The sequence below is a fragment of the Alligator sinensis genome, unplaced genomic scaffold, assembly GCF_000455745.1.
Source record: "Alligator sinensis unplaced genomic scaffold, ASM45574v1 scaffold330_1, whole genome shotgun sequence".
Classification (NCBI taxonomy): Eukaryota; Metazoa; Chordata; order Crocodylia; family Alligatoridae; genus Alligator; species Alligator sinensis.
Window position 1 is genome coordinate 1,386,321 of NW_005842178.1, and position 27,796 is coordinate 1,414,116.

Here is a 27,796-nt window from a genome sequence, read left to right on the forward strand (position 1 = left end):
TTCCAGTAAAACTTTTTTTTTTTTTTTTTTTTTTTTTCGGTGGGTGCTGAGCACCCACTAATTTTTGGGGGGGTGCTTGAGCCCTGGAGCACCCATAGAGTTGGTGCCTATGTATGCATGCAGTTTTGAGTTAGGGGGCAGAAGACCCAGAGACCCCGGGAGGTCCATTAGATTGGCAGATGCTGGCAAGAGCGTTCCAGGACTCCGGGGCAGCCTCCCAACCAATATCCAAAGAACATCAAGATGTGGCAGGTAAAACAAACATGAGAGATTATATGGAGGCCTGGGAGCATAGGCAAGATAAGGGAGGCCCCTAGGGGTACCACTCCAGGGCCTGACCTGCCACACTGCCCACAGAGACTTTCAACAAATATGGTATTTGATTCCTCATCTGTGCAGCCACAGCATGATAGAGAACACCCACTTTCAATAACATGAGCTGGAGAAGCTGCATAGACAACTATAACTATTTTTTTAAGTCATTGAATGGAAGAGTATTTGTAAATAAATACACCTGAGAAAGGGTACAGTGATAGCCAAAAGCTTACTTATGTCCCTCCTGACTATACAACTGATCCAATAAAATATATCACTTGCAAAAATCCTAGACTTTCAAAAATAGTCATGTGATACTCTTGAAAAGGAAACTCACTGCACACAACAGTGGTTTTAAGAGTTAGGAAACTCAAAGTTATGGTTCCCATAGCAACACGGGCAAATGGTGCCTCCCGAGTCGGGCGGGGGGCACCAGATCGCCGACCCGGGGGGGGGTGTCCCTGCCAGGGCTGATTGCTGATGGGGGTGGAGGGAGTGGCAGGGGGTACAGTGGCCCATTGCCAAGTCATTAGTGAAACCAGAAGTGTGGTTTCATGGCTGGCGCTTCCAGGGGGTGCACAGCTGATCTCAGGGGGTGTGCGTGCACCCGCGTGCACCCCCTATGTGTCGCCAATGTACAGCAACCATACCTCTATAGCTTTAGATCTGTATAAGGAGAGAGCCACTCGGTAGTCTCAGATGGTGTGACAGTTATTGGAAGGCTAGAACAACTCTCTTAGGAAAAGAGACTAAAAAAAGACTGGCAGCATTCATTCAGTCTGGAAGGGGAAGCGAACACAGGGAAACGTGACAGAAACAAATAGTGACCAGTACAGAAAAACTAAACCAAATCCTCTTATTTATCTTCTCATAATACAAAACCAGGAGGATTGCAAATGAAATGGAAAGGCAGCCCATTTCAAATGGATTCAACAGAAGCTATTTCTTCTGTATATATGTAACCTATGAAGCTCACAGGCACAAGGTGCCAAAGGCTGGAAAATTAGTAGGACTCAAAAGAGGATTAGCTATTTCAATGGAATGGCAACCATATTCACACTTACATTGGATAAAACATTTTAAAGATAGGATATAAGCCCTCATTCTTCAGGGCTCCAAAGGATTCAGGGCTGACTATTAACTATAAGGTGATGTGGATTGGTTCACAGGGCACTGGCTAGACTTCAGCTCTGCCACTGCTTTGCTGAGTAATCACGGGAAATTTCTCTCTTTTCTAAGTTTCAGGGATACAGGTTTTAGCTGGGTTGGTCTAAGAATACAAGTAGTCAGTGTGCTAGAGGCAATATCTTTATTAGACCAACTAGACAGTTGCAAAAAAGAGTTCTCTTTATTTGTAAGCTTTCGGGCACACACACCCCTCCTCAGGCATAGGAGAATGCAAAGATGGTAAACTTTCTTCCAGGTAGAAAAGAAAATTCATATTTCACTGAAGAGCAGTGTAAGATCTCCTGACCAGAAAAGTTCATTTTATGCAAATTAGGCTTGGATAAAAGTTGGAACCGTCTATTTACCTCAAGGGTGTCTGATGTTGAATAGACAAGCAGGATGTTGAATTCTTTCTTGTTACGATGTTTAATATTTCACAGGAGGATTGGTGATGGAAGATATCATAATTAGCTGTTTTGAAATGAAAAGTGCATAATTTTACATAAATAAAGCAAATTTTAAACACCTTGAGCCCTGGAAGCTGACACCCTTGCTCCAGCCTTTTGTTTGGAGCCAAATTTGCATACCTGAAAAACAACCTCAACACAAGAGAAATGCCTTGTTGAGGAGAACTTTCCATCACCAATCCTCCTGTGAAACATTAAACAGTGTAAGAAGAACGAAGCATAATTCAACACCCTGCTTGACATCCTGTTTTGTTATTGGTGGCTTTCATCCACCTGGTTTCATTACCAAATCTTGAGAAACAGACCACTGAGAAAACAACAAACGCTCTGACATGAAAAAAAACGCAAATAAAATAGAACCCTCTGACATGAAAAAAAACGGCAGTAAGTCTGTGAACACCAGAGCTGGAGCACCACAGATAGGTGATGGACAAACAAGAGAAGCAACTAATGACCAGAACAGAAAAAAGGTAGTGATCATTTGGCACATTTCCAACACAAGATAGTTCAAAAAGCTCAGCATGGGCTAAACCAGTGGTCATCAACCAGCTGATCTTGATCGACTGGTCGATTGTAGAGCCTCCAACAATCAATCTCAGTCTGTCAGAGGCTCCATGATCGGGAGCAGCAGGACACACGTGGCTGGGCTGAGCCATGCCCCGTGCTACCCAGGCTGGGCTAGGCGAGCAGGGTGAGAGCTGAACGGCTTGTCCGGGAGGGGGCGGGCAGAGGGACGGGGCAGATCCTGGGGTGCCAAAAAGTGATCTTCACCATAAAAACATTGGAGACCACTGGGCTAGAGAGAAGCTGATGCACAGTAGCTGATGGTGAATAATATAAAGAGCAAGATTGGGAATGAGAACGTTCATATGCAATATTAGAGAACAGGATCATACTATTAAAAGTGTTTAAATGTTTCAGACAAGATGTAGGGCAGCTAAGCAATATATATCCATATACTATTGGTTGCCCAAGGGACAAGAAAATATTCTTCAGAAGCAGAGATCTCTTCCCCTGGTCTTTTTCTCACACCACAGTCCCCACTACTTTTATTGGTACTCTTTTCTAACTAGTTCATAAGCTCTTCAGGGCAGGGGCATTTTTTTTTTTTTTTAAATGCTTGCAAAACACAGCATGCACCTGACCTATAGCAACAAGAAAGGAGCAAAAATAGACATAGCATTGTTCCCTACATGAAATTCTTACCCCAGTCAGTCATCTTTACTTGGTTTTTGTTTTTCCAGGATGTGATTCTCAAGTGCATCACAGATGCTCTTCAGCACATACTCACAGAAACCAAATCAGAACTAACATGCTTTTCTGACAAAAACTTTTCAAGGTATTTTTAAAAGGTGTCAATCACAAAAATTTGTAGGCTAAGATTTTGCGAAGATGCTTCATTTTAATGCTGCCCTGTGCACATGGCAATGCAGAAAACTGACTGGATTAGATTAGTAATATTGGAAACTGGGTATACAAAGCTAAACCAGTTTTGAAAGTCTCAGCCTGAGTGGCTAGAGTTCAGCAATTAGCTGGAAGCCAGGAACTCTTCAATTATTGCCAAACAGGCAAGTCACAACTACTCTGTTCAAGTTGCCCCCATTTTACAGAGGAGAGATAATAGTATGTGTTTGCCATCCCCTGAGTGAAAGCTTAGCTCATGTTTGCACACCACACTGAAATTGGAAAAATGCTACCATCAACACTGAAGAACACACAGCTAACTGCTATGATGTTTAACCCCATTTTTCTCCCCAAGTGCTGAAGACATTAATATTGCCATTGACCCTTCAAGGGAAAGAAACAGAACCAAGGAACACACAGCAGACACTTCCCAATGTTTCAAAACTTCTTCCCAGGATGGTTCTGAAAAGGCCCAGTGAATTGAATATGAATTTTTAAATTCTGAGCGTCTCAAAAAAATTAGAGGTTTAGCTAAACAGGAAGGCGCCATCGTCCCCACCCCCCACAAACAACTACCCATCCCAACAAAGTGTCCACACTTACCAGCAACTGTCCTAAGGGAGATCCACTGGCAAGCACCTAGCAGCAGGCCTAGATTTTTCTGACGACTTCAGGTAGATTTTCCCACCCTCTCTCTGCTGCAATGAAGCAGACGGGGGCATGCTCCCACACTCCATCAAGGGGTGTCCCATTGTTTAAGGTCTCTGCTGTGTAGTCCCCAACCTAGGAAACCAATTTCTCTCCAGCAACTTTCTAGCTTTCTCAGAAGGAAAGCAAAAGGCACTGTAGCCTAGGGAGATATTCTACTATAGTTTCTGCTGCTTTAATGCTGACTAGGACCATCTCTCAGTCCCTTCTCCCTAGCAAGACAAGGTCTCCACTAGTGCACGATGATGGGAGGCCAGTAAGGTGGCAACCATCATCCTCTAATGGTTAATCTAAATATTGCACAAATTCTGGAACATTAGCTAATCTGTCAGCAACTTGCAGGGACACCACTAGCTAGACTGGATGGCTGGCAACTGTGGCATGAGACAGATACACACCATTACAGGATTCAGAGATCAAAGGGGAAAACAGACCTTTGTGTAGCTCACTTTCCTGCCACTCAAGCAAACAGCAATGCTAGGCTAGGAAAAAGGATTGAGAGCAGGAGATTCATCACATCTGAAGAGACCCAGGAGAGGAATACCATGTAGCAGAATCGTGAGTCCACAGTAGTAGGACAGGTCAGCTAAACTGGACTATAGCATACAGGGTCAGTCAGGGATTACCCTTTATAAATAAATAAAATAAATAATAATAATAATAGGCTTTTCTTCCATCATTGAGCAAAAGTGTTCCCAAGAACCCCCGCTGTTCATGAAGATGGACAAAAGTGATGAGTCATATCAAACTTCAGACATTTCAGCATAGCACTATGGAAAGCTGCCTGAACAGCCCCGGGACAGCAGGGCCCAGTACTGGGTGCTCTGCTTCACCCTGCTATAGGCGGCAGAGGGAGCACGTGCTTACTAGCAAACAACTCCAGGAACAGAGACCGCACAAATCCACAAACAAGTCTCATTACGAGCCAATAAAAAACACTGGGACTATGAGGAAGGACTATGTGCATGTGCCAGATGGAAAAAGATAGTCAAGAAGGCAATTCTGTATCCACATAGAGCGTTAGAGGAAACGGAGAAGAAAATAAATGAATTACATTAGGAAAAACCTTGACTATGTTTCTGGTGCTATTACTAAGCAGTGCTCACACCCTTCTTCTGACTAGAATATTAAGTGTGGCTCTACTCTGAAAAGCAACTATGCAAATAGCCTGCTGGGATTTTGTGTTTACTCTCTCTGTGATGACTGCCAAACGTGCTCAGTTTACAAGTAGACAGATTTTGTTCATCTAATAGCCAAGCCTGTAAACTAAACCTGAAAATGAATGTTAGCCTAGACCCTAGGCTCTGTATTTCCAATGCATCTCCACCAGGGGAAGTATTCTGCATGTCCCACTCTAGCCTCAGCAGCATGAATTGTGCCAGCCCCTTCTACCGATTCCAACAAGTATAAAGAATTGGTCCTGGAATTAGTTCTTTCTTGTGTATTGCTAAGTCCCATCTCCCATAGCCACGTTGGTTCAACAGGCCAAACAGGAACTGAAGATTGCAAATGCTCCTAAGTGAGCAATATTAATTAAATTTATTTATATCAGGGGTGGACAATTATTTGGATCTGTGGGCCACACAAGGAGCTTTGGTGAGCTGTTGCAGGTGAGGTCAGTGCCACACAACAGCTCCCAAAAACTCCTTAAGGAGCTCTGTTCCACATTACTGTAATCTGGGTGGCTGGGATAGGACCACAGATAGGTAGGTGGGGAACAGCAACCAGGAGTGGGACAAGTGGGCAGAGCTGGGGCTGGGATCATGGGGCAGCGACAGCATGGGGCCAGGGCCAAGGGCAGTGCTATAATCTGCCACCCACACACCCCTGGGACAGGCACCAGTTCTGTGAGTAGGGGTGTGTGGGGAGCAGATCATGGCCCTGCTCCAGGCCCCAGGCCTGTGCTGTCACCACCCAGCGAGCCTGGGGGGTCCCATGGAGACCAGCGGGGGCCTGCGCAGGTAGGGTGTACAGCCAGGTGGATGGGCTGGGCTGTGGGTGGGCACAGAGCTGCATCCAGGGCTGGGATCTCAGGATGGTGAGAGTGCAGGGCTGGGGCCTGGAACAAAGCCATGATTCACTGCCTGCACGCTCCTGCCTGTGGAACCCACACCCATCGCAGGGCTATGAGGGCAGTGGATCATAGCTCTGCCCCAGCCCTGAATTGTCACCACCCCAGGATCCTGCTTCATGATCCGTCTTGCTTAGCTGTCCTGCTCCCTAACACCACTACCTGCCCACCCATTGCCCCATCTCATCTGCCCGCCCACACACCCTGCCCACACAGGTCCAGCTCCCGGTAGTGGGTATGAGGCAGGCAGACCGGGGTGCCCAGGCAGTGGGACTGGGTCTGACAGCAGCAGCTGCCAGGAGGAGCCACCACCAGGGCTGCTGGGAAGCGGGACTGGCCATTGCACTGCCCCAGATTCGCCGCATACTAGGGGGGCAGTGGGACTGGCCATACATGCTGCAGCCCAGACTTCCCCTATACCTGTACTGGGCAGGACTGAGAGACCTGCTGCAAGCCAGACAAAAATCCCTCAGGAAGCTGAATCCAGTTGTATTTTGCCCATCCCTGATTTACACAAATGCAGGGAACAGATCCATCAAGTTTGAAGGGCTATTTTTATACAGATATCTTTCAAATTAGTCCTAGGAATGTATGATGGCCATGTGTGACTGCTCACATAATAAAACAGTTACTCTTATATAATCAGGGGGGCAAAACAAAGTAGGTCAGCTGCCAGGCAAACTCAATTAGCTGGTGTTGTTTTTCCCCATGACCATAAAGAGTAAAACAAATACTGTATCTAAGTACACTTGTTCTGTCATTAAACTTCTGTGTGTATTTTAGGGAGAAGGGAGAAATAGGCCTGTGACCTCTATCAAGATACCAGTTATCACAAATCTACTCAAGAAAGTCATGACTACATACAGAACAGAGAAAAATATGGGTGTAAAGTAGGGGTGGGCAAAGTATGGCCTGTGGATCAGGTATGGCTCACTAACTGATTGGATCTGGCCTGTGGGTGACTGGCTGCCAATTGATTACATCCAGCACACAGCTGCCCTTGTAGCACTCCATAGGGGGCCAAGCCCCACACACTCCTGCCCAGGGCAGCCCATACTGCACACCCACCCAGCACTGCTCCAGGCCCAGCCAGCACACACTTTCCAGGTGGGGCTGCTCCAGCAGCCACCCACCTACTACTCTGCTCCCCCTGCCTCTAGCAGCTCCTCTTCCTCCTGCCATGAATCTCCAGCTGCAAGTAATGTGGGGAAGCCACAGGGACATGTGCAATGCAGCAGATGCCCAGCTAGGCAGCATGGAAGTTGCAGCCAGGTGCCTCTTGCCCCAGCTCCCTTCCATGCACTTGACCTGTCCTGGCACAGAGCAGGCTACTTGCAGGCATCCAAGTAGGTAGGATGCAGCTAGGAATAGGAGCAGGACCCCCATGCTCTGGGCCAGGAGCTACCTGGCTGAAGCTTCCCTAGCACTTGGCCAGGCATTTGTTGCCTGGCTCATGTCCCCATGGCTTCCCTGCATTACCTACTGCCCAGAGGGGTGCAGGAAGAAGAGGAGCCAAGCACTACCTAGGTGGCTATAGCAGCAGCTCTCCTGGGAAACTGCATGGTGGCCAGGACTGGGGTAGTGCTGTCTGGCAAGCACCAGTGGGACTAGGACAGGCTTCCCCAGGCAGGAGTGGATGGGACTTGACCCCATGGAATATGAGGGCAGATGTGAGCTTTAAGTAGAGAGGGCAGACTGCACCTGCACTGGTCTTGGAGAGCTCTGCAGCACATCCCCCTTCTCTTCCTCCACCCCTTGCTTACTTCTAGCATAGGGGGCTGCCTGCACACTACGTACTCAGCCCACCTTCTAATGTAATGGGAAATATCCAGTTCCAGGGAACAGTTCAATCCTTTTCTGAGTCCTAGGAACCCAAGTGCTTTAATATATATCTTGCAGGAATGAATTCCACAAGTTAACAATTAACTGTGTAAAGAAAAAGAAATGGAAGCATTTCCTTTTATTCTGAAAGCCTGCTGTCATCGTACAAGAACATAAAACAGTATAGATGACCAACCCCTTGAATCCCAGTAATTATTTTGTACTCCCTGCCTCAATAGGCCCAAGCTTCTAACATTTAGGTTGTAAATCAACAACTGGAGTTATGTACTTGTTACTTTATAGAGGTACAGAACTTAGAAGACAAAGGAAGACATTTAAATCAGCTGTGGTACCAGACAATGATGGAGCTAAGCTAACTGAAGTAAGATAGATGCATGTATAAAGGACTCCCCAGTTTGGAAGTTTTTAAATACAGGCTTTGCCTTAGATACAATACTACATCCCCTTACCACTGCAATGTTTTGCAGCCTAGTTAGATTTTATTCTCTTCATATCCTTTTTAAAAGGATCCTGTTTTGCACCACTTTAGGTTTAAGGCTGCTAGCATAGGAAAATACAAACATTAGCAATGTAGTATTGATGTAATTGTAGAATGGGCCTTAAGAAATAATTATTTCTTATTTATCAATAGTCCTCTAGCTTTACTAATATGACTGCAAAGTATTTCCATAGTAGCAGCATGGTCAACTGTTTGGCGCACAGACAAAAATTCATTATACTCTAGAGAAGCTAAGTCCATTAGGAAAGTACCAGATAAAAGGATTTTTTCAACTCAATACTGTAGTAACAAAAAAAAAAAAAAAAAAGCACCACCTGACATCCCAGTATTTAGAGAGTTTATAAAAGCATCTCAACAACTAGCATTAAGAGTATTCCTTACCAAGGAAGTATTTTATTCTTCCTGTGAAGTTTGCTTCAGGGCTTGGTCTTTATCATAAAAGGTAATGTGTTCAGTTTGAGCAAGGTTATTCCCCACCCCAAAATATGTAGAATGATGACAAGAAATAGCCAAAAAGTGTTTTGCTGAAGTCTTTAGCCGCTCCATTTGGAACAGACCTCAGTACAGTTTCAGACTTTCAAGTTCTGATCCTCTTTCATGATTACCTAAAACCCTCATTTCTCACTTCGAGTGAATACTAGAAGCGACTCAAGACTCCACTTGCGTTTTTAAATCGACTTCCTGCCTTGCACACAACTCTCAAACTGAGAATGTTGGAATGCAGACCTGGACAATTCTTGCTGACAGTTCTTGGCACAAAAAGTTGTTTGAGATCAGCTCTAGACTATAGCCTATCATTATGTATTACACAAATCACTTGAAAAGTATGTGTGGTTTTTTTTTTATTTTTATTATTATTATGGATTTCATCCCTTCAGATACTTGGTACCAGACTGGCACTATCCATGATGCTACTACTTACAGGGCTGTGTGAATCTTTGGTCCCCAATTCAATTTGGCAGAGACTCAGCCCAATTCAGTGGCTGGCTCTCCAAATTGAAATCAGGAACCCTCAAGTCAATTTGGAGAGATTTGGTGATTCTGACAGATACAGCTTTAAATAGTTTTTTCTTACCTACTTCTAGATAGCAGGTGGCTCGTAAGTGCTGCAGTGCTGGGGCACACCAAGTTTCCCCACAGGAGTGTGGGGGGCTTCCCAGCATGCCTAGGAGCAGATCCAGAAGTAGACTAGAAGTGCTTCTGGATCTGCTGGGGAGAGTGGCAAGGAGGAGGTGGGGGCCTTCCCCATACTCCTTTTCCTGGCAATTGGTGCCTTCAAGTCTGGTGGGGCACCCAGGTCCCCCACAGCCAAATTGCCAAGCAGAAGGGGTGCAGGCCCCTCCTCCCCCCTGAAGGACCCAAAAAGTGTACTGGCAGTACTTCTGGTCCACTGCCAAGCATGGTGAGGGCCCCCCCCGCCCCTTCACTCCTGTGGGATGTTCAATGTGCTCCAGCATCATAGCATTCAGAAGTCACACTGGTACCTTGGAAGTATGTAGAAAAAAACCACGTTTAAAACCATGTCTATGTCCAAAAATCACTGATTCTGCTTATCAGCATTGAATCTTCTAGAACAATTTTTTATTCTTAAACCAAAAAACCAAAAAACCAAAAAAAACACACACCAAACACACACGAAAATTGAATCACTGGCCCCAACTTGGGCCAAATCTGAATTAAGTAGGGTCCATTTTGCATACTCCTATTATTTGATTAATCCTAGTACATAAGTGTGGGCATATGTTCTATAGTTCTGCATGGAGGACCATACCATCTACTAGCAAGTAAAGCCTGCAAGTAAATGTTATTAGTGAGACATGCAACAAGTGGAAGTTCCCTATGCATACATCCATTCCCTCCTTTCTTCCCCCAAAAAGGAAGATTTTTTTTACTTCTCCCAACTCCAATTTTCATCAGTTCTAGAAAAACAGGAGTAAATGTAACTTTAGTTACAGAAACTTTACAATGAGCACAGTAGAGAACTACTTACAAAGGTCCTCCTTACAGGAGTTTTAAAAAGGTGTACAAAATAAGTGCTTATTCAAAATTTAAAAACTCCAATTGCTTTCTTTACCTGAACTCTTGTAATGGCCAGTAGGCCAATGTGAAGCCAAAAGGCTCCAGCACTGTTTTTCCCCTCCCCCCCACCCTTAAGGATGGGGTCTTCTGAAGACACTCTGGCCAGATCCTTGGTGTACCAGCAATACTAAGGAAGTAGTAGCAGTATTAATTTTCCACCATCACAACCATTACCCTTGAGCTTCCATACTTCCTTCTGTAGAGTGGCTTCATATAGAACAGGGGTACCCAGCCTGCAGCATGGATACCGCAAGTGGCATAGCCAGCATCTGTAGAACATACCTCAGATCAGGGGAGGGCAGGCAGCATCATAGCAGATAAAAAAAAAAAAAAAAAAAAAAAAAAAAAAAGCATGAAGCAGAAAGTGGAGCTGGAGATAGGGAAAGGAATTGGAGTGGTACTTTGAGTGGGTGGGTCTCGATTTGTAGCATGCCTGCCAGAAGAGTTGCCCCAAGCTGGTTTAAAAAGGAGTAGTGCATGGCAACCAAGCCCAAGCACCTTAACATGGCCCTTTTCACCAAGTTTCTGGCCCATGAGGCTGCCTGGAAGTCTGGCATTAGGAGAAGCAGCATTTAACATTTTGATTTCTCAGATGTAACCTGGCCTATAAGGCTACTAACATGGCTCCATTGGCCTGAGGTCAAGTAGCCCCTGCTCTCAGAACCCAGGGGCCTCTACCACTTCCCCTCCCCAACTCCCGTGCAGAGTTTGCCCAGGGCTCCAGCCCTGCTCATTACTGCTTTAGGGCACAGTGTAGGTAGGACCACACCACTGCCTGCTAAAGCAGGCACTACAAGGTTGTGGTAACCCTCACTGCAGGCTTGTTCGACTACTATAGCAGGAGCCTTACCATCAGCTAGCATATGTACTATGTGGCTGATGGCAAGTCTCACCTCCATCCTAGGCAAAGGATTTGAAAAAAAAAAAAAAAAAAATTATCAAGGCTCACATTTGCAAGAGCCCGGCAGGACAAATTATGCCAAGGGGAAACCAGCACAGGTTCATAGCAGGTAGATCATGCCCCACTAATCTAGTCTCTTTCCATGACCAGGTTACAAAAACACCTGGACACAGGAGTAGGGATGGATGTCATATACTTCAGGAAGGCCTGCGATACGGTATCCTACCCCATACTGGTGAACAAGTTAAGAGGCTGCAACTTGGATGACTACACAGCCGGTGGGTGGCAAATTGGCTAGAGGGTCGCACCCAGAGAGTTGTAGTGGATGGGTCGGTATCGACCTGGAAGGGTATGAGTAGTGGGGCCCCGCAGGGCTTGGTCCTTGGACCGATACTCTTCAATGTCTTCATCAGCAACTTGGACAAGGGAGTGAAGTGTACTCTGTCCAAGTTTGCAGATGGCACAAAACTGTGGAGGAAGGAGTGGACACACTGGAGGGCAGGGAACAGCTGCAAGCAGACTTGGACAGGTTGGACATATGGGCAGAAAACAGAACGCAATTCAACAAGGAGAAATGCAAAGCGCTGCACCTAAGGAGGAAATTTCCTAGGCAGTAGGTATACCGGACATGACCTGCTTGGTGGCACGGAAGCGGAAAGGGATCTTGGAGTCCTAGTGGACTCCAAGATGAACATGAGTCCGCAGTGTGATGAAGCAATCAGAAAAGCTAATGGCACTTTATCGTGCATCAGCAGATGCATGATGAACAGATCCAAGGAGGTGATACTTCCCCTCTATCAGGCGCTGGTCAGACCGCAGTTGGAATACTGTGTGCAGTTTTGGGTGCTGCACTTCAAGAGGGATGTGGATAACCTGGAGAGGGTCCACAGAAAGGCCACTCGTATGGTTAAGGTCTTGCAGGCCAAGCCCTATGAGGAGAGACTAGGGCACCTGGACCTCTTCAGCCACCGCAAGAGAAGGTTGAGAGGTGACCTTGTGGCTGCCTATAAAGTTAGTCACGGGGGCACAGAAGGGAATTGGTGAGGTTTTATTCACCAAGGCGCCCCCGGGGGTTACAAGAAATAGTGGCCACAAGCTAGCAGAGAGGAGATTTAGACTAGACATTAGGAAGAACTTCTTCACAGTTAGAGTGGCCAAGGTCTGGAATGGGCTCCCAAGGGAGGTGGTGCTCTCCCCTACCCTGGGGGTCTTCAAGAGGAGGTTAGATCGGCATCTGGCTGGGGTCATCTAAACCCAGCACTCTTTCATGTCTAGGCAGGGGGCCAGAATTGCTAGGGTCAGAAGGGACCGCCACACCTCAATAGATAATCATCTATGAATCTACTTGCTCCCTCCTCCTATACCCCCCACCCACCCCCCCCAAAAAAAAACAAAAAAAAAAACAAAAAACAAAAAACAAACAACCACACACACACACACACACACGGTTCCAGGGAGTAGCATAACCCAAATGATTGCAGGAAGCAGAGTTGTCCTTGTACAGGACTTGCTTTATAGCAACCACTCCCTCCAAGAAGTGGAGGGAACAGAGAAAAAGAATCTAAGCTTACTTTTAAGAATAAAAAAGACACAAAAAGGAAAATAAGTTTACCACAGAAGAGGGCATCTCTAAACTAAAGTTTATTTTGTTATAAATAAAAAAAATTAACATACAGCATTTACTAGTACAGCTCTTTTCTTTAGAGATTTAAAGAGAATCACCAGCAACATAGCCATTGCACAAAGGATCACTGCAGCCATCACTGTAATGGTGGTCCAGGTTCCTTTGCTTAGCCTTGTTTTCTCTGTGGGGGAGACAATATAGGTCCATTAGTAAGCACACCCCCTGCCCCCAACAGGGGGGCCCTAACAAGCCTCAGCTACTTAGAAAACAAGTATGGCCAGTACCTTGGGTTGCAGACCATTCTCTTGGCATCAAAAGAACAGGACCAGGTAAGCTCACTACAGCAGAGTTTTCCCCTTGCAAGCCAGCATCTGGAAAGACACACACATGACTCTTGTGCAGGGGGATTTCTATATGCATCCATTTGGCTAGCTTGTTAGATTATATTGCTGTGACATCGTTTGCCAGCCAATTAGATATTACCTCGTTTGCTTCTAGACAGGGGACATCTTCTGGTACACAAAGGGAAGTCTGGTTGAAGTCTATTACAGAGTAGAGCACTGCAGTGGAAGTATACCTAGAGAGAAGACACAAGGCCACTTAGATCACTGATGGTGCCAGCTTTTAGATCGTGCAATAAGAACACTACTTACCAGGCTGATGAGAGCTGTGTCTCCTGACACAAAGGTAAAAGTCTTCACTTCAAATCTTTGGCGATAGTTAGGATAGCTGACTGCAAGACCCACTGGATGGAACACAGTCCTGTAGTTGTCCAATTCATAGTCACACCTGAACAGGTTAGGAAGAAATAAGCTGTATGGATTTGGAAGCCCATACCCAAGTAAGGCAAGATTGGACATCAGTAGGCTTGCTGGGAGCAAGTCTGTCAAGATAGCATGTTTGTCCTTTGGATCATTAAGGAGGGCAACCTACAGTCCCTGCCACCACTTCACTGTGCAAACTGATCCCATCACTTGGCAACTTCATTTAAAGAGCCATACCTCCTAGGTGAGAGATACCATATCTGATCTCTGGAGTTAATTTAAAATTTTAGTATGGGAGTGGGAAGTCACTCAGCACCACAGACCAACAGGATCAGCATTTCAAGGTGACTAGATGAATCCCCCAGCAACCCTTTACTGCCAAATCTAGTCCAGAGATATTCATAAAAAACACACACACACACACACACACACACACACACACACACACCCTTCCCCATCCACAACAATATTCCATCGGGGTAGAGAGCTTGGATCTTCAGATGCTGTTGCCCAGCAGTCATCCAGTACCACATGGAGGTTGGGATCATTGCGGTTTAGGACTTGTAGTTCGAGGAAGATAGGTTGCCGCAGATACTTTACTATAGGGTACTGGTCATCACCGTAGGGCTGCATGTAGGAGTTGTCTGGAAGAACCACACACTGTTAAGTGTCATAGCCCCAAATAGGGCCAATATGTTTCTACAAATTGCTTCAGTCCAGAGCTAGGACAGGCTAGCTGTGGTCAGCAAGACTGGCATTTTAAAGCAGGTTTGACTTCCTTGCACAGGTTGTTAGTTTACCACCCAAGGAGATGGACCATTTCACAATTGTAAACCCCCTCCATAATCTAGTTTCAGATTAGCTTTTTCAAGGCTGAGACACTTCAGAGTAGTGCTATGCAAGCCACATGAGGCATGTGTACCTGAAGCCAGCTCAAAATAGACCAGAGAACTCAAGTTCAAGCAGCCATATTCTTCATAGATGAAGATATTTTTCACCCCAGCCACAAGATCAGCAGCAAAATAAAAAAAATAAAATCCTCACCTGGGTAGGTCAACAGCAGCAAGGAGAGGGGACCTTGATTTATTGAGGAAACTGGAGGAGGGAGACTGTTCAGCCTCAAACTTAGAGAGGCATCGTCATTACTGTAGGAACATACTACAGTTAGCCTGCAAGAGGAAAAAGAACCCCCAAGGGAAAAAGCTTGACATCTGAGCAAGGAGTAAGCAACTGGAGCATTGCAGTGCCAGTAGCAAGCTTGGCTCGTGACTGGGTTTTCATGGGAAAGAAGTCTAGACATACCTGAATTCGCTGTCTCTAGAAATTATATGCAGGGCTAGATCTGCCCGTAGTGAACTCACTTCATTCTCATAAATTAGTCTCCCACCTTCAAACTGAGGGAAGAGATCAGAATTAGCAACCATCTTACTATCAGAATACAGAAGGTTAGCCATCCTAATGGACACTTACCATCTGCCGTGTCCCACACTTGTTCAAGGGTACATGAAACCGCACCATCTCATTAGATGGAGACTTGAAGACTGGTTTACATGTAGGATCTCTTAGCCTGAGAGTCTCCAAGTCTAGAGGGGGGTTTGTTCGGTCTGCAAGAACCTCAAAGTTCATGTGTCCATCCTGGGTACAGATGGCAGCTGAAACAGAAGTTCTCATGAGACCATGTTGATTCCTCATCAATCCATTATGATGAAGCCTCATGCTTGGTATAAACTGGGGCAATACATTAGTTCCAGCCAAGAACTTTAAAAAAGGGCAACCCTTGTAAGAAGGGAAGAGAAATAACTAGTCACAGTAGTGAGCTGGTTCTTAGAGTTTGCAAGCAGCTGCCTAGGTTCTGGGGTGCTCAGGACTAATCTGTTGTCCCCATCTCTACAAAGAGATGAGTTAGTCAACCCATGAGGACAACTAGTGACATTCATTCTCTGCACCCAAGGGGTAGGCAAAGCACAGAGCTGCCAGTGCCAGATGTGACATGCCACTGTCTGGACACCAGAACAGTGTAATTAAGTGCAATTAAAAAAAAAAAAAAAAAAAAAAAAGAGCAACCATGAATCTTTGTACTAAGTCTGTTCTGTGTGCAAGGGCTCTAATGAGCATTCAGCCATTAAGACTCCTAATGAAAATAGGATTCGTTTACCTTACTAGAAGTAGATAAGAGGAAGTGAGTGGGAGTCAACTCTACAAAATCCCCATAGATTTTAAAATATTGGAAGCAGTCCTTCATTTGCAGATGGAATGAGAGTACTAGACACAAGTCAGTGATCTTACCTACTGGGGCAGGTTGGTCACAGGGACATGCTGGATATGTCACCATTGATACCATCTCTCCATGGAAGTTGAAAGTTAGTTTCATAGAAGACATGTAGAACTGAAGTCCCAAGCAGTTCACACCATATGGCTGGAAGAGCAGACATTTGCTAGCACAATAACTTGGATATCCCTTCAAGGGATGGCACAGAGGTACATCTTAAGCATGCCTGCAGTTTGTCACCGCACAAATATGGTAGCATCTTACATCAGGATCAAGTACCAAGTCAAGCTACCCAAACCCTGCATACCTCCCAGAACTAGGAGCCATTTGTTCCCTGGCAACTCCATCACTGCAGTTTTAGTCCACATTATTACATCTTTTCAGAGACTCATCCTGAAGCACTTCAGTTAACTTAACCCCTGCAGCATCAGGGCACACATGAACATGGTCCTCCATCTTGCAGTTCAAGAGAGAATCTCAAACCCAGGCATACTACGTCAACTACTTCATCCCAGCCATTACAGCTAGCATTTTCGAGAGCAGAAGCAGTAGCCTGAACAGAGCTTATCTGCTAGTAAGATGGCAGTGAAGTAGCAGAACTCCAAACAAAGCCTGCCTGAATTGGTCAGTGGTAACAGGGGACAGGCAATGTAATGCTAGCCATAAATCATGACTTCTGTAGGAGGCCCAGTCTTTCAGATGCCTCAGCATGGAAGGCTAGAATGAAGGATATTACAGTACTTCAGTGGGAGGCCAATACATTTAAGATATCTGCCTGTACTAAGACTACAGTTAGAGTGCCTTGGATGTTTATATGAAGGGAGTTTCTCCACTGCCACTATTGGCAAAAACACTAGCCAGAGGTACAACTGGATTAAGTTCCAGGCCTGTCTCAAACCCTTCAGGCTCTGCATTTCAGAAGGTTGGCAAGGCCAGAATTGTCTGGTGCTTGTTAAGCGAGTCAGGTGCTTCCTGGTTGGTATTGAGCTTACTTTAGACTTCAGGATTCTTTTGTTGATGTATAGCTTTATTCCCCTTTTGGTGTCTAGAGCAATTCTGTGTGTTTGAAGTTGGTCCATCGGAACATTTTGATCTTCTACACCAACAGCAGTGAGTGTCCCTGGGAAAGCTGGGATGGCAATTGTCATGTGTGTCGAGTTACAAGAGACAGGACCTATAAAAAAAAAAAAAAAAAAAGTTGTGTTACATGCCCAAGTTCTTATGATCCTTGAAAGCAAGTTCCCATTTCAGAGGTCAGGTCCAGTTTCCTCCATTTTGTAGCCTGGTTTTACCTGGGGCACAGATCATTCTTGATTCCACAGTCAGTCGCCGTTGGGGAGGACCATATACAAGCTTGACAGCCACAGTGTAGACTACCTGGTCATCTTGCTGCACAGGACAGATTAATCAGTATTAGCAGACTGCTAAAGTTAAACAGCCTGAGCATCTAGCGCAATGCTTGTGCACACAGTCAATTCTATTAAAAACTGCCGTGACCTATATTGTCCTTTTTTTGGGGAAAGGTGGAAGTGACCAAGTAGTTTAGAAACTAATCATTTTTGTTGCTCTTGGGAAGAAGCAGTCACTAGATGATTAATATGCTGCCAGTCTGCTCCTACTGCTATTTGGACAAGTCCTCCAGTAGACCAAAGAAGTTTCAGTTGATGCTTACACCACTTAGAGCAAGTTAGATTTCTCCAAGCATGTTCAGGTAAAGCCCCTTAGCCTTGGGACTAGCCCTAGCTATTGGATTCATAGGTCTTTCCCATTTACACAGACTACAGATGAACTGCCTTTTGCAGCTAGCTCCTATTACAAGATCATGGCACTAGAACAGTCATTATTTGGGCCTCTGCTGTCTAGATCTATATCTAAACCCCACCATTAGATGTATGGGGCATATTGGTTTCTAGACTCATTCTTCCCCTGAATGATGTCCCTTCTGTGCACCTACCTTGTAGGAGAGAACACCTGTTGCGCCAAATGACACCTGGAAGATTAGGTCATGACCATCAGTGAGGAAGGTATACCCTTGCTGCATGGCTTGCCCCAGGCTTAGCCTATGTGTCCTTGTTCCCTCATCTATGGATAGGATCCAGGCCACCGGAGATTCTGCAGTCTGCAAGTTTGACAGTTCCAATTAGTAATACAAGGTTGGTTTAAGGGAGAGAGGGGCCAGGGAAAGATACTGGGAGTACTCAATTGTGCTAGGAGTTGTCAGGTGGTAGCTTAAGGACTCCCTAGCCATCTAGGGCTAAGGATGTAGACTCATTTTAGTTCCTTAAGCAATTATTGAATGGCAAACTAATCCATAGATGCCCCTTAAAAAGAAATCTAGAGGGCTTATACAGTTTAAATATTCAGCCTCCATGTTGATAGACTGAAGTTGCCTACCATGTATTCATCACTGAAGCTGGGAATGAGCCTTGGAAATGTAACCTGGAATAGAAGAGCAACAGCTGAACACACATCTGGTTTAAGCTATAGAAGCATGGTACAAGACAGGGGTGGGCAAAAATGCAGCCTGGGGGCTGGATGTGGCCCACCAGGCATTCTGTCCAGCCTGTGGGGCCCCTAAAAAAAAAAAAAAAAAAAAAAAAACACACACACACAAAACAAACACCACCACCACATCCCGTACAAACCAGCTTTCAGTAAGCAGCCCTCTGCCTAAAATAAATTGCCCGCCCCTGCTACAAAAACTTGCTTTGTATTCTGCCATTTGGAGGCTACTAGGTAGCTCTAATAATAATAATAATAATAATAATAATAATAGGCAGAGGTACTAGGTACCTCTACTAGGTTACAGCAATAATGAGCACCAGCTTAACTAATGAAGTCTGTCATGCTAATAGCTAGGCAGGCCGAGTGCCATTTTCCCTTGTAGTGCTATTGGAACACCCAGGTGTCCAGAAGTTCCTCATGTCAAGCCATAGCCAGCACCCAGGATAGCTATTGCATTGGGCTACACAAGCCAAGGATGCCATTCAAACTCCAGTTTGTAGCTTCCCCAGAAAGCAGAAGCAAGGAATCCATTACCTAGTCTCCTAGCTAGATTTCTTGCTGTGTTCCTAAGAGGAAAGCCACTTAATAAAAGCCACCAATAGCACACACTAGATGGATCTGAAGTATTGCATATACAGTTTACCAGCCAGGAAAGGAGACTGCTGTACTTACTGCCATGAAGTCTTTAGTACAATTTGTAGCTCCAGTAAAAAAAGGAGGGATATCATCAGCTTGAATAACATTGCAGCCAATGCTATAGGTCACATTGTCCTCCTCAGCATCAGTCCAGTTGATCATCAGCTTCAGTTTATGCTGCTCATGCTACAGGCAATGAATTGAGTCATAAGAATTCAACAACTAGTGTGCTCCCACACTGAGCAGATGTTCACTGTGGGCACCTACACATTACTGAATGTAGTAGTGGTCTGTAGCAGATGCAAGAATAGTTTCAACTATTACTGCACTTGCTTCCTGTGTATAGGGGAGAAAGGGCAGAAAGGATTGTCCAGCAGTTCCCTTAAATCCATAACAGTTTCCTATTGGTAGTTACTTTTGCTTTAGTTACAGGTTTCCTCGTTAGCTTGATAGGGGAGCACACAATACACCATAAACTGGAAGAGCTAGGAACAGTACTATCTTGCTTTAAATTTTAGGTCACTGTTTTGCCCCATTCAGTAGCTAGGATAAAAGTCACTAGCATAAGAGAAGTTACATGGCATTTGCAGTTGGAGTCTTGTACTATTAGGAGCAGTAATGCATCTACTTTAAGCAAAAAAGTATGCTCAGCACTAAGATCTTCAAAAGGCCATGTCAAGGTATTCATTTCCAAGTTAAAAGGACTATTTTACCTCCAGTTGAGTGCAGTTCACATATGGGGTAGTCAATACTAGCTTCTCATTATCCATCACGTAGTCACAGTCTACAATTCCTTTGCCACTTGCATCTAGAAGGCAAGGAGAAGCCAGTCAGGTGCACAGCTTGTTCCCTAGCCATTTCTTTAGGAATCCCAGCAAGCTTGCAACAACACTCACCAACTACATGAACTTGCCAGGAATTGTTCCTAAACTCTCTAGGAAACTGAGTCAGCATCTTGTCAGGGTGGCAAGACACAGTCCCTACAGAGAGAAAAGCTTAGGTCAGTCTTATTTGAACTCTTAAAAACCACAACAGCCAAGCCATATTAAGCTATGTTTTACAGCTCCATACCCTTCCTCTGGTATAGGGGGTGCTTCAGCATTTCTAGCCATACCCTAGGTCTTCTGACCAGCTTTTAGAAGAGGAGCCACCCCCAGTTTAGAAAACAGGGACATTACCTGGGAAGTCCAGAACCCTAGGATGATGAGCACCAAGTGTTAGAGGCACCACAAGACAATCAAACAAAAGTAGCAACCTGTAAAACAAACAGCACAACAACAAAACTCAGAGACCCCTATACAAAAACTTCTATTCTCCCCCCACACACCCTAAAAAAACACTTCAAACGGCCACTTACCACATGCTGCAGGAACACCATCTCCACTGTGCTAGAGGTAGCATCCTGACTGATTTAAAATCACACCAACCCAACTTACTCTCATCACCTTGCAGGGGGTTATATAGTAGGTGATTAAGCCCCAGCACAGGTGAGGCTCCTGGAAATCACCCGGTTTGCTTCCCTCTCATTTGCTGACAAGTGATTAAAGCACCTGAGGCTGATAGATGCACCTGTTCCTGCTCTAGGCTCCAATCAGTCAGGAGTTAGAGGAGAAAACAGCCTTTCTTGCAAGGTGACATGGCACAGTTTGCCATTTCCCTCCTTTTTATGAGTAGCTTGTAATCTGGTTTCTCTTGCACACTAATGTCCTACTGTGTGTGTTCTCTTGCAGGCAGATGGTGCAAAATCACTGATGAATTAGAACTACAGGGGAACTTTGTATTACATTTTCTGGATATCCTAGCACTTTCACCCTTGAACGTTTTGACTAGCATTTTTGCCCTTTAAGTCTCTGCCTTGCTTTGTTCTTCTAACTACTTAAAATGAGCTTGGCTTTGGGCTTTGCACAGTGTTTCTTTACTGGGAACTATTTCCAGCAGCTCCTGTTTGGTTAATCTACACAAGATATTTCTATTCAGGAGGAAAAGTCTGTCCAGTTTGAACCTGTAAGTGAATATCCTCAACTCTTTGGGAAGAAAATGAATGTTAGGATTTTTTATTAATTGTATCGCAGCAATACATAGAAACACGCTATTAAACCCCTTGGTTTGGAGACCGAAGACATGAAACTCAAAGATGTCAAGGGCTAAATATCCAAAGGATCTAAGCACTTAAATTGCCAGATAAGTACCCTATTTAACTCCAAAATTTTGCTCCTCAAAATCTTTATTCATCTCCTGCCTCACCCTAAAGCACCTAAAGTTCCTCAGTGTCTTTGTTTTGCCAGTAAAGTTCCCTAAGCACTTAAATATATGCTGCTGGCCATGTGCAGAACTGCCAAAACAAGTACCAGGCATTGAAGCTTGATTTATGTCGTAACCCTACCAGGTCCACCATCTAGTAGTTCCCTGCCATGCCATCTCTGGGACCTGGTAGTAGCAGGCATGCTTAAAATACACTTACCAAGTCAGGCCCTGCAGAAAAGTAGAAAAATGCAATTCAACCCTATTAATCAATAGTCTAGCTGTTAGAGGACTCACAGGGGATGAAGGGAAACCAAGCTTCAGGGCCATTCTCTGTCTCAGCAAACTTCAACCCACATTTTTCTCCTTCCAGTACAAGATGAAGGGATATTAGTCAGCCCAGGGGTATTAATCATTGCCACAGCCAAAAAAAGGATCCAGAGATCCTACTATCTGGTTAAGCATTAGGTGGGTTGTTATTCCACACAACCTTCTTAAAAATGTTGTGAAGCAAAATGATGGCCTGTCAGTGGAGACAGCGGGGTTGATTAAGATTTTTTTTTAGCCATATTGATAACCAGGAGGAGCTGTGACCAACAGGAAGGGAGTTTAGTTTGAGGGAAAGCTCTCACAGGGATGTGCCAAGCTGGTTCAGGATACATGTATATAGTGGCAATGGGCCATTCTGCTATGGCAATGGGCTCTGTCTAAAATCCTGAACTACAGCAAATTAAAAGCAGCCTAATCCTAGCTGTAGTCAAGTAAATAGGGTTTTACTGGATTTTTTCTTTAGGCTACCATTTGACCCAACTGTAGTCAGAGGTGCTTTTTGAGATCTTGAGGCCAGTATGTTACAGAAGATGTGCCAGATTTGACTCCAGGTCTCTCCATCATTTTCCTTATGGCAACTTTAGACCCATAAAACTATTTTTAAACAGTTAATTTGTTTTCTGAAAGGACAATTTACAAAGCAAATGAATAGAACAAACCCTGGACCATTGACCTATGTTAGGATCATAGGAAAGTAGAACTGGAAGGGACCTCACAAGGTCATCTAGTCCAGCCCCCTGCTCAAGATAGGATCATGCCTGACTATGCCATCCCAGCCATGTGTCTATCCAACCTGCTCTTGAAAATTTCCAGGGATGGAGATTCCACCCAATGCAGTAGTATTTCTTTTTCCCTTGGTTTGGTCAGCACAGCCTAAACCAGGGGTGGACAAAGTCCAGCCCACAGGCCGAACCAAGCCTGCAGCAGACTCCATTTCCCAGCAGTCTCTGCCCACGTCACTGCAGCTGGTTTCCATGGAGACTCCAGGAGCAGCAGAGCTGAGACAGCGTGAGGCCAGGGTTTCCATGGAGACCAACCCCAGCAGTGCTGGCTGGGCATGCGGCAGGGCGGGGAGCTGCTCCTGGGCTGGGATCTTGCAATAGTGACAGCGTGGTCCAGAGCCGGGGCAGAGCTGCAATCTGCTGCCAACATGGCCCAGGCAGGGGTGTGCAGTCAGTGGATCGCAGCTCTGCCCTGGCTCTGGACCACACTGTCACCACTGCAAGATCCCAGCACCGACCCTGGAGCAGCTCCCCGCCCAGCTGCATGCCTGGCCAGCACTGCTGGGGCTGGTCTCCATAGAAACCCTGGCCCCACACTGTCACAGCTCTGCCGCTCCTGGGGTCTCCGTGGAAACCAGCCACAGTGACATGGGCAGGGAGTGCTGAAAAATGGAGTCTGGCTGCTGGCCAGATCCACCATTTTGCCCCCTTCCCCCCCCCAGCTCCCCCCGGCCTAAACTGATGGTTGCAAAAAACGTTTATACCTAAAGAAACCTGAAAAATCAAGTCTTCAGACAAGAACAATTAACCAAAGCTGACTGGCAACAAGGTTGAAATCCTACTTAACTTTTTATGACAATTGCATCGTGCAAGAGGATGTAAGTTTGTGGCTGGACCTTCTGAAAAGAAATAATGAGGCACCACTTCCAGCTTATCTTACTGTATTTATGGTGATTTTAAGAGGCTCCTATTTGTCTGGTATGTAACTGTATGAACTGTCTATCCTTGATTTATTAGAGACATTCTCCATATGGACTTTGATAGGTGCCTCCTCCTGATTTACTCTGGTTTTGCCTCAGTGGTTCCCTTGATCTTCGAAGGGCAACTCCTCCGAAACTTTGTGTTTTTCTTGGTTGTTAATCAATTTTTGATACGTTCCAACTTAATAGAAATGGATAACCTCCTATTAGTGAGGAAGGTAATTCAATCAAAATTGGGACTTTCTGATAACCAATAATGAACAGTTTGATTAACAGGATTTTCCTGTTCATTACTGCTTGGGATTCTCTCTTGATTTACACAACTACAGGAATGCTTTTGAAGATGCTGAGCTAGAGGATGTGAAAGAGGAACGAAGCAGCTAACAGGAGAAATCATTCTGACAAGAGCTGCTGCTGTGCCCTGCTGATCGCCTTGTGAATGGATCCACACCTTGAGAAGCTGGCAAGGTTGAGACCACCTCTTTGCCTGTAATTAGTGAGAAACTAACACTTTTACAGCTAAATGTACTGGACTTTGCTTTGCTTTAGGCTCATTTAACAGTCAATACCTGTAGTAAATAATGCCTTTCTGTCATCCGTTGAATGAGTTGTCCTTCCAATCCTTTATACACTAGTCCTGAATCCCATTTCACTTAACAAGTATGAGATAAACCCATCGATTTCAAATAGGAACTCATAGTGTCAAAAATAATCTGACCTGTTGTAGTCTGAGTTTTGTGCAAAAGAAAAAACGCTCTATTTTTTTACTGCAGTTAAAAAGGAGTGAAAGCAAAGAGCTGGCATTTTCAGAGGGGTTCCTTGAGTCTAAAAAGGTGAGAACCAATGTGCTAAAAAAACCCAAATATTGTGTGTGGGGAGGAGGACAAACGTAAGTGAATCTCTGCTTCTGCTACCACAAAAACCTCTACATGTGCTGTTACATATTTGATGTGCTATGCTATGAGGAACACAGATATGTCAGGCTTTGGGCAATACCACTAAGGATTTCCTTAGATTCTACCTGAGTAGAAGTTATTGCTGGACAGTCTCAGCCAACATCTTGGATGTGGATTCATGCTCTAACCTCTCTAACTCCTAATGAGGCTGAGTCAGGGATGGTCAAGATTTCATATAGTACAAGGGACTTGAAGGACTGCAGCAAGAGTTTTGCCTGTGCAATGCAAGTAGGACCACGTATTGTTACATTGTCATTGATGGATGTAGCTGTAATTACTAAATGCAACTGGATTCATTAATCTTTTAACCTCTTAGTATTAACAGATCTCATTAGACAAGCTGAGGGGACTTACTTGCCTCCTTTCATATAACATTCCCCATCCTGAACTTGCCATTTACAAAAGTGTAGTCAGGAACTAGTGTGCTATACCTCATGCAAAACAGATGGTACAATAACACCTCTGCCTTTCTAATTGGCATGATGCAAATCAGGGTTCTGAATTGCCTGCAACAAAATATCCAACTAACAATTCCATGGTCTTAGAATCCAACCATGTTGTGTATCTACCATATTATATCTGTAAGAGTAAAACAATAAGCAGAGATGTTGAGAAATCCGTTAACAAATCAAGACCGTTAGTTAAATAATTCATTAGTTTAGAACAAGACATCCAACAGCAGTGCAGTTTCTCCTGAGCCTGATGAGACATTTCAATTTGAAGTGGAATGGTTTTGAACTTCTTTTCAACACAAAAAGAAAAGCTCCATTCTAATTGCTCAGGAGACTTAAAAAGTTTGCAATTTTGAACTCGACTGTGAAAAGAAAATCTCCATTCAGGCTGACAAATTTAGCTCATTCGATGTTGAATCATTTATTATGTTTTAAGCTCTGCTTTTAAGATGGGGACAAAAACTAACAAACACCAGGGCTTTAGAAATAGATGGAAATGTGGTTTGATCTCTTTGTGCTGCCTGTTTTTGCGACAATCACAATAAGCCTTGTGACGTCCTGTACTTACTTTCTTCCTGAAGCAGGTTTTGCTTTGCCTTCAATTAAAATGTGCAACAAAAACAATTTCTTTTTAACATCAAAAGAAAAAAACATTCTTTTAAAAGTGGATCCTTTCATTTTAAGCAATAAAGATTACTTAGAGAATACTGTTTCTTACTGCAGAGGCTAGTAAATTTGTTTTTATAGGAGAAAATGATTTTGGAGAGAAAGGTAGAAAATTCTCCTTTGCGATTTCCCAGTTTTAAAACCAGCCAGGGATGTAGCTAACAATTTGAAATGCTGTTGCACAGAAGACAGTAATGACTCATCTCATGCTATACTTATGAGCTCATAAAATCACTAACAGCTTACAGCTATCCAATATCTACTAGCAGTATCTATTAAATTAGATATCCATGACAGTATTGAATACAGTAACAAAAATGCCAGAGCTCAAGGAATCTTGAATCCAATAAATTATAGCTTAATGCAGTATCATATATAGCATACGCTTCCATACAGCTGTGTTTTTTCTAGCATTTCCAACTTTGATCCAATAGCAAGGAGAACAGTGAATACAGTCACTGGAAAGGCAAGTCAATTTATTTTAAGTTTTTGGAAAAAAAAATATTTCTGGTAATCGATATTCACCCAGGAGGATGAAGAAAGGGGCACGGGTGTGTCTGGATACCATGTTCTGTTATAACACATGGTACACATGAAAGAACCAGGTGGGTGGTAGCCACCCTGATCCTACATTGTTGCAATAGGTGGGTGGACTGCTATACAGGGCATAACAACATAATTTTGTCTTCAATACTTGTTCAGTTTAAGAGTTTATTATGGCATGAGTCTGGTCCTCTCTCTCTGTCAACACATGCAAACCTTGGCTCCTGAAGATTTCAGCCCCATCTGAAAAGATATTTGAGGTAGGAAACCTATTTGTAGGGGCATCACAGATGTAATATGGAAGGGATTGTGGAAAACAAATGAGACTTCACTGCATGCAGCAGTTATACTGATTCAAGTAAATACTGTTTTGTAATTGCTACTTGCACTCTAGCTGAGAGCATACCAAAGAATAAAAGGCTCCAAACGTCAAATCCTGTTAGTGCTAATTCTTGCCTGCATGTTGTGTAAAGTACAGGTTAAAGCAGTGAAATGTATAAAACACCACCGGGGAAAAAATAATGCTAAATGACAGGTATATTGATTGTAACCAAGACAATAGAAGGGCAATTTGGGGCTTTTTATTAAACAATCAGTCTTCCCATATCGATTTCTGCTTAGCTACTGCTTCCAAACTGACCTTTTACTTTGACTTCGGTCTAGAATTCTTTTGTATCTCCAGGTTAGAATTTGGGCCCCATCCCGCAGGCTTTTCCTCGCACAGCGATCTTTATTCATACAAGTCAAGCCAAAGGTGCACTCAAGCCTAATGGCCCATAAAGCTAGTGTGATTCTAGCACTCCCGCTTCTGTAGCCAACACCACACAGGGCACAATGTGGTTGCTATCACATTTGGCCATTTTTGGCTCCCCAGCCTGAATGACCATGTTCCATTTGCAGCTGGGTCAATTGGGCTGCAGCCCTAAGCAAATATCCAGAAGGGGTCTCAAAACGTACGTTTCTTGAACTACAGTGAGATACTTTAATGGCTTTTCCCATCATACCCCTACTGTATTCTTACAGGCCATCCAGTTAAAATCAGGGGGACCATTCCCAAGGGGAAGACCTCTTATTATGAGGATGGGGGACCGACTGGGAGGCCAAGCCCAGGACTATTGAATTTTATTTCTAGCTCTGCCACTAAATCACTTTGCTACCTTAGGCAAGTCATTAAAACTCTCTGCATCTCCCATTTGCCTGTCTGTAAAATGGGGATAGCAATACCTATTAGATTATTTCATATATGTAACACCCTTTAAGATCCTGAGATGAAGTGAGCTGTATGGCGAAAAATATAATTCATTTGGTTTTATTTTCACAGACAAGGTGAATTTGTTGTAATTAGCTAAGAATAAAAGGCTGCATAGTCTGAAGTGTAGTGGCTTGTAATGTGTTCTGTTTCACCTACCCAGATTTGGTTTTAACACAGAGTAGAATCTTGCTCTTGCTGAAATCAATAGCAAAGCTCCCTTTGACTTCACCCCAACTGTGTAAGGAAGGGGAAGAGGGACATGCGGTTAGAGAAAGAATCCCCCATAATTTTTAACTGTAAAATACTGGAGTTAAAAGCAAATGGACAGTCACTTCACAGAAAAGACACCTGTATAGCAGCTGCTTTAATGAGGCGGTGTTCCAGGGAAGTTGTGTATTGGGAT

General features: G+C 44.3%; 1 protein-coding gene across 1 annotated transcript; it reads right to left on the reverse strand.

Annotated features, from left to right (window-relative positions):
- Positions 1-13,079: 13,079 nt before the first annotated feature.
- Positions 13,080-20,670, reverse strand: ZP2 (zona pellucida glycoprotein 2). Its single transcript, XM_014521068.1, has 18 exons — positions 20,609-20,670; positions 20,430-20,506; positions 20,148-20,231; positions 19,965-20,059; positions 19,288-19,437; positions 18,505-18,549; positions 18,065-18,229; positions 17,403-17,499; positions 17,103-17,284; positions 16,128-16,257; positions 15,312-15,493; positions 15,144-15,235; positions 14,886-15,010; positions 14,296-14,485; positions 13,731-13,866; positions 13,561-13,654; positions 13,362-13,448; positions 13,080-13,258 (listed from the first exon to the last, which is right to left on the reverse strand). Exons 1-18 carry the CDS (start codon positions 20,650-20,652, stop codon positions 13,119-13,121), a joined length of 2,115 nt encoding a protein of 704 aa, XP_014376554.1. The 5' UTR covers positions 20,653-20,670; the 3' UTR covers positions 13,080-13,118.
- Positions 20,671-27,796: the final 7,126 nt, after the last annotated feature.